This window comes from Etheostoma cragini, chromosome 23 (genome assembly GCF_013103735.1).
Source record: "Etheostoma cragini isolate CJK2018 chromosome 23, CSU_Ecrag_1.0, whole genome shotgun sequence".
Classification (NCBI taxonomy): Eukaryota; Metazoa; Chordata; class Actinopteri; order Perciformes; family Percidae; genus Etheostoma; species Etheostoma cragini.
In genome coordinates this window covers 17,501,083-17,507,701 of record NC_048429.1, presented here as the reverse complement: position 1 = coordinate 17,507,701, position 6,619 = coordinate 17,501,083, and the positions used below count along the sequence as shown (strand labels likewise).

Sequence of the window (6,619 nt, the reverse complement as noted above, 5' to 3'; positions counted from 1 at the left end):
TCTTATAGTTAGAATATCCATTCTTCTTTTCAGTGTGTACATAAATTATGCTATGTTTTATTTATTTTTATTTTCATTTTTATTTTTTACAGTTTATACATCTCTTTTAAATGTCTTTTATGTCCTGGAGCTCCAAAGTCCAACTTATTGCTTCGTACATGTGCTATTGTTTCATTTATCACCACCTATAACAGATTCAAACGCAAAAAGTCTAATCTGTGTCATGTCAGCCTCTGTATAACTTCTGAGTAATGTAAACCTAAAACAATAAGAGACACAAACTGAAAAAGCAGACTGGAAATCCAAAAAAACATTCACATACTGTGTAAGCACATCCTTGAAAAATACTGTCCAAAAGAATCAGCAGCATGAAGTGGCACCATGTTGAAGTAAAAATCTGCTTTATGTTCATATATATACTTTTTTATATATTTTTATATAGGTCTATCCAATGAAGGATATGTTGCAGGTGCAAAATGAAAATAGGGTGATAACGCAGCCTCTGGTGTCAAATCAACACCAAGAATCAAAATGGGCGCGGTTAAAATCAAAGAGCATTGGCGGTCACTTTGGGGTTAAAGTAAAGCACTGCATGTGTGTGAGTTTTGGTGCTTAGCCCGTCGGCGCTGAGACTTCTCAAGTGCTCCTAGATGCAGCTGTACACTCCCTGCAGCAACGTAGTCCAAGCAAATATCCCCTCCTCCAGATCAGTAGAAGATTCTAACAATTATTATGTTAAGATGACTTTAATACTTAGTAAGGTATTGGTGTATTGATGTGTGTGTGTGTGTGGATACATTTGGCAACACATATTTCTGGAGCTGTATTGCCCCTAAACAAGTCGTACATCCGGTCAAGATTGTGAAATGGTTTCATTTGATATTTTTTATAGCAATTAAATGATGTGGCCAGTGACTACAGCAATAAACAAAACAAAGACACAGAAAACAGAACAAGAGAACGGGTTGACCCTTTTTGATTTTCAGCCAAATGGATAAATGGCAAAAAACATTTTAACATGCTTACATGTATTATTATTATTGTATATAGTGCGTAGTTTCTGTCTCCCCCATGATACTATAAGAAAGAGATTCTTAACAATCGCCACACCAGATGCAGGCGATGTAAAACGTCTCACACAGATACTATTTTTGGAATTGCGCTGGCCTGAGCACAGAGAAAGCACTCAGCCAAGTTAACGATGGGGCCTGTCTAATGTTAGGGAGACTGGCTGGGGTTCAAAGACTCCTTCAACGGGAGCTGAGCAGAGAAATCCCCAATGTTCACTGCTTTTACCACTAACTCTGCTTGATCTTTGTTCATGCCGTGACCGTTGAGAAGGCTGTTGGGGATTTATTCAGTATCTATAATGTCCGGTCCAAGTTCACACAAAAGCCCAATATCAATACCGATATAGATTTTAACAGCAGTGGACAGGACAGGGCACCTATTCCAATATCCAAGCCCAGCTTTAGAATATCCCGCCCTTATGCTGCGAAAGATTTTATTCATTCTTGAGCCACCCAATAGGACACAACAGTTGGGAGAAAATGGACCTTTAAACAGCCTTCCAGCTGCACAGAGCAGATGGAAGCTACAAACAGCTGCCAGAGCAGAGGAAAGCGCAAAATTACCAGAAACTAAGAAACACAAGAAAACCAGGAGATCACAGAGCAACAACAGCTGTTTTACAACTACATTGATGCAGTAACTGGAGATATGGCGCGCCTCTTTGTAGAGTATGTTTGATGACCACAGACGTTTTAAAGGTTGGCCCGCGGGGCAGCAATACGCTGTTGCAAAGTCTATTCTGCCTAAGCTAAAGAAGAAGAAAACCGTTCTTTGTTCTCATCTAAACTGTAGTGGGACTACAGCTAGTTTCTTGATTTTGTTTTTTAATTTTAAAACAAAAATCCATTCTGAAATCCATTGCTTCACTCGACCCGGAGAGCATCTCCTTCCACGGGACTCAATAAAAGTGAAAGTGAATGACCTGACCAAGAAATGCTGCACAAAGTGGAAAGACGCTTTACTGTGGAGATTCTATTTATCTGGAAAATGGCGGCTGCAGCTATAGCATGAGCTATTGAAGTTAGTCATCTTATTATTCCTATCATTTTTGTGGAAGTTGTTTTTCCCGAATTGTCTTACAGCTTTTAGGTGGTTACAAATATTGCGTCTTTTTCGTGTGTTTTGCCAATACAAACATAGATATGGGAGCGAGTAGAATACCTGTCCATGGTGCTGTTCATGCAGCTGTCACGATGTCGCTGTTTTTGTGACTTTGTTTTGCACTAATAACTGACTTAGGCCTTGGACTGCTTGTGTCTGAGTTGTCTAATAGTGGAAGACTACACAACTTTGCCATTCAGATGAATAATAGACTTAACTATTGGCTCACAATTAATGTATATCGACTGAATCAAATTTTAAGTATCATTAAAATATACAGTAAATATCATTTCAAGGTAGTCTTTTTAACATATAAACCTACATAATATTGAACTATTCAATACAAATCCGTTGTTGAATTGAAAAGTGTGGAAAAAAAGAATTAGATTGTCATGCCCTGGCTAGAAAATCCAAATGCCTGGCCAGTTACCTTCCCTGGCTGCGACTGAGTTAGAGACTCATATGGAAACCAGGAAAAAACTCTCAAAACTCCTTCTTCTGGGGTTTTGCCAGTAAATTTCAGCTCAAACTAACTTTTTTATGACCATTTCACAATCTTATATTTATGCACAAATGTTTTGAGACAAATCTGACTCCATATGTTGGTGTTTTTCTCAGGGACATATCAACATGGACAGATATAGCAGGTGCTAAAGAAAAAGTACATCTGCCTCTCTCTGTCTGCAAGTGATGCCGGCCCGTCTGTGTCAGTTGGCGGGGCTGTCGTCCTCTCAGTTTCAGTCTCCTTGTGGGCATGTAACAGTAGTATCAAAATAGTCCTGTTGTAAACGCAGGAAACCGTGGAGCATGCTCTGTGCAGGCAGGCTACATTTGGGCTTTATGGGACGCCAGTGTGGATGTCCAGGCCGGCAACGCTCACGTGTCTCTGCTCACCAAGGTGTACTTCTGCGCTGCAGGGAGGACAAGAGAGGGACAATGGAGCGGTTAGTAGAACATTGCTATGCAATTTTGCTGTATTTTTTGCTGTAATCCATTTGCAAATGTGTTTTGTTTGTTGCAAAAACAATACAATATTGACTTTATAGATACCACAGAAGGCCTGCACGATATGAGGAAAATATTGCGATATTACGATATAAATTGCAATAAATAAACAGAACACAAACTGCTTGTTGACTTTTAAACAAATGAAAGGAAATCATTAAATGACAGCACAAAAAAGAATGACAGTGACATTTTAAAGGGCAGTTTTCTCCTGATATTTTATTGCAACTAACCAAAAATCTATGAGTGCCTTTCGCGATGTATCGCAGCCTTTTGCGATGTATCGCAGCCTTTCGCATGAGTAAATTGCGTAAGTTGATATCGTGATGACGATTAAAAATAAATAAATAACAACATAGTGTGCAGGCCTATACCACAGTGATGGTATCTGGGATAAAATACACAAGGACAGACAAAGAAGAATAGTATGCCATACAGAACTTAATAATAAAACATAATACATAAAACAAGCCAAACAAGAATAACAGTATGGTCATAAAAGCTCCGTTTTGGGGTTTGACAGCTTCTAAAAACGTAGTTATGGGTCCTATACTCAATTACGTTTGCTATGAAACAATAGGTAAATGCTAACATTATGTTGTGTTTGCGGCAAGCATTTTGTGTTTGTAGACATTTAGGTCCCCCCGAGACTGGGCTTTTTCACTGTGAATTCAGGAGGGGCGGCGGCTAGCGGACAGATGCCTACGATTTGGGACAAAAATGAAATCACGCTGAAACCATGTAGGAACTCATTTAAAAGTACCCTGAGTAGATTGCAAAGTACCTAGTTTTTCTTTTCTTTACCACCAGGGTGTTCTCTTTAAAATTTTTCCCACCCCAGTGGGTGGGAAAAAGTCTGCATGTCAACGTTTTAGAGCATGTAGAATTCATTTGTGAGCGTAAATCAAGTTTTCTAAGTCCTGCTGGTCTATGCAAATGATTTTAAATCTGCTCTGTTTTCCGCAGTTTTGGCAGATGGTATTTATATTTGTAACTATTTGAGAATGTGTGGGTGCTTGACGTGTCATAAAGTGCCCATGGCTGACACACAGACCGGCCACATATTTTACTACATATTTAAACAGCAAAATAAAACACAACTTTAAAGCTGTAGTAACTTTTTGATATTAATATTAATTATTAATATTGCCAAATGTGTTGCTAAAAAGCTAATTAACACTATCAGCTCCACCCAATTATCTCTGGATCTCTCATTACTTAGAATTCCTCATATTGGGTTGAAAGAAACTACGCGCTAAAGCTTTAAAGCCTGATGGATCATCTGTTCCAACTTCAACTCAACCTTGCAGAACTAAAATTACATAAAGAAAGCATTCTTAATGCTCAAAACAACAATCACTGAGTGTCTGTCTTCCCATTTTTTTAAAAGTTGCAGTTTCATTGTTAACACACTGGAGTGTGCTGTCGGTTCAGTTAACACATTTTGCAGACTTGTTCTATCAGACCCAGTAGATACGTAAATAAATAAGTTGTAGATACATAAATTGTTTGTTTTGTATTTGTACATGCAGTTGACATTTTGAGATGGAGTGTCAATTTGCACCCAACCAAAATTAAGATAAACAAATACACAGTACACAACTGTACAGCCGGATGTAAAAAGGATTTGAAAATGGGGGGGCATATTATGTTCAAAATATGAAAGGAGGAAGCTTACGGTAGAGGATTAGGGCAAAGTGTGAAAAAAATGTTTTTCCAGTTCAAGTTTTTCTCTCAGACTTCTGGGATTAAAGTCTGTTTTTTTTTTAAAGATTATTTTTGGGGCTTTTCCGCCGTTAATTTTTGACAGGACAGTAAGGTGAGAAGGGGGGGGGGGAAGACATGCAGGAAATCATCACAGGTTTGAGTCAAACCCTGGACCTCTGCATCAAGGCGTTAAACTCAAAGTACACGTACGCCTGTTCTACCACTGATCCGACCTGGCCACTAAAGTAAGCGACCTGATTTAAAGGCTTTAGTGCATACATTTTGGATATTAATAAACATCCATTACATTCAAGCCATTGCCAAATGAGATGCTACCATGCTAATTAACCCTATCAGCTCCACACAACTCTTCTACTCAAATCATTTTAAAATGTATTCATTTAACCAACTAATTATACTATAAATATTTCCTTATATTCTTTCAAAGTCTTATTCTTTACTGTCAGATATATTATTTTAGTGGAACATAAAACAACTAGTTTTTTGTTAAATTAATCAGTATTTTGCCCATATTAATCCCACACCAATGTTTTTGACATTTGTACCTTCACAAAGAAATGCAAATATTACTCTGCCATAAAGACATCAACCAAACATGGTGGCTGCTCTCCCAACTGACTGAAACTTTATAACGCCTTTTAAACTTGACAAAGACAATGTTTACCAGTGCATCTTTCCATCCTTACCTTTTACAATAAAAGCGCTAAACACAGAAATTAGGCTGCATACTGTTTATCAGAGGGAATTCAGAACTGTTGCAGAAGTGAAATCAAATATATTTTAATTATTAATGCTAAAAGCAACAGTCAGTGGGTCTGTCTTGCCAGATTGCATTTTTGCTAGAATGTCAAAGCGACTGTGAATGCATAAGTGACATTTTACAAAGTGACAGAATAGCAAGTTAATGTCGTTGCTGTAGAGAAATTGGGGAGCGAGTGCAACAGAAAGTATATGGGCCAGCCTGAAATCAGGGTTGTGTCTCAAATCGCGCACTTCTGTACTAAATACTAACTATTTGAGTACAAGGTGCGTTGTCGAAGTGCGGTCACATTAAGTATACTTAAATACCCGGATGGTGCAGTCAAAACTAACAAAAAAATAAGTGTAGATCGATGAACACTTTCCACATTCAACAGTCGCCATCTTGGCTACGTAGCGGAAGGGGCGGAGCTAACAAGAGTTGAAAAACTTTTGATAATGGCGGCCGAAGACGCGATAGCGAGACCAACGGAGCAATACAAAGTTGAACGTGAGTCTTTTTGCTATACTTATAACATATTATGTACCTGTATTTGTATATTTGGTTAATTTTACAGACGGTACTGATTTTCGTACCACAAATTATAACCTTTAGTAGTACCTTAATTTGACGTGCTAGCAAGCTAACCTTAGCTAGTTAACAGCGGCAGTTTAACCATATTGGCAAATAAGTTCTAAGCTTACGTTACATGGGTTGTAGTATATTGTTGTTTGTGTTAAGGGGGGGAGCCTGCAGAACTACAAGCACATTTTTTAAATAAAATTATATTAAAAGTCTTTAAATTTGTTATCTTTTGTATTACACGTTGCATGACTGTTGCAAGCATATGATGTTGCATATACGAATAGAGGAATGGGATCTATTTAAATGTCAATACTGTTCCTTCTGCTTTCACTATTGTATCGTCATGTATGAAGACAATTTAGAACAAAAATACAACTTATATAAAATATG

The 6,619-nt window shown here is 37.9% G+C and overlaps 1 protein-coding gene across 1 annotated transcript in view; it reads right to left on the bottom strand.

Moving 5' to 3' along the window:
• Nucleotides 1-2,125: 2,125 nt before the first annotated feature.
• The window catches only part of LOC117939089 (pleckstrin homology domain-containing family A member 5-like), a 236,663-nt gene continuing 232,169 nt past the window's right edge, over nucleotides 2,126-6,619 (bottom strand). The window contains exon 31 of the mRNA XM_034864135.1: nucleotides 2,126-3,083. Within this exon, the coding sequence (XP_034720026.1) occupies nucleotides 3,049-3,083 (35 nt within the window). The 3' untranslated portion in view covers nucleotides 2,126-3,048. The remainder of the gene's footprint in view (nucleotides 3,084-6,619) is intronic.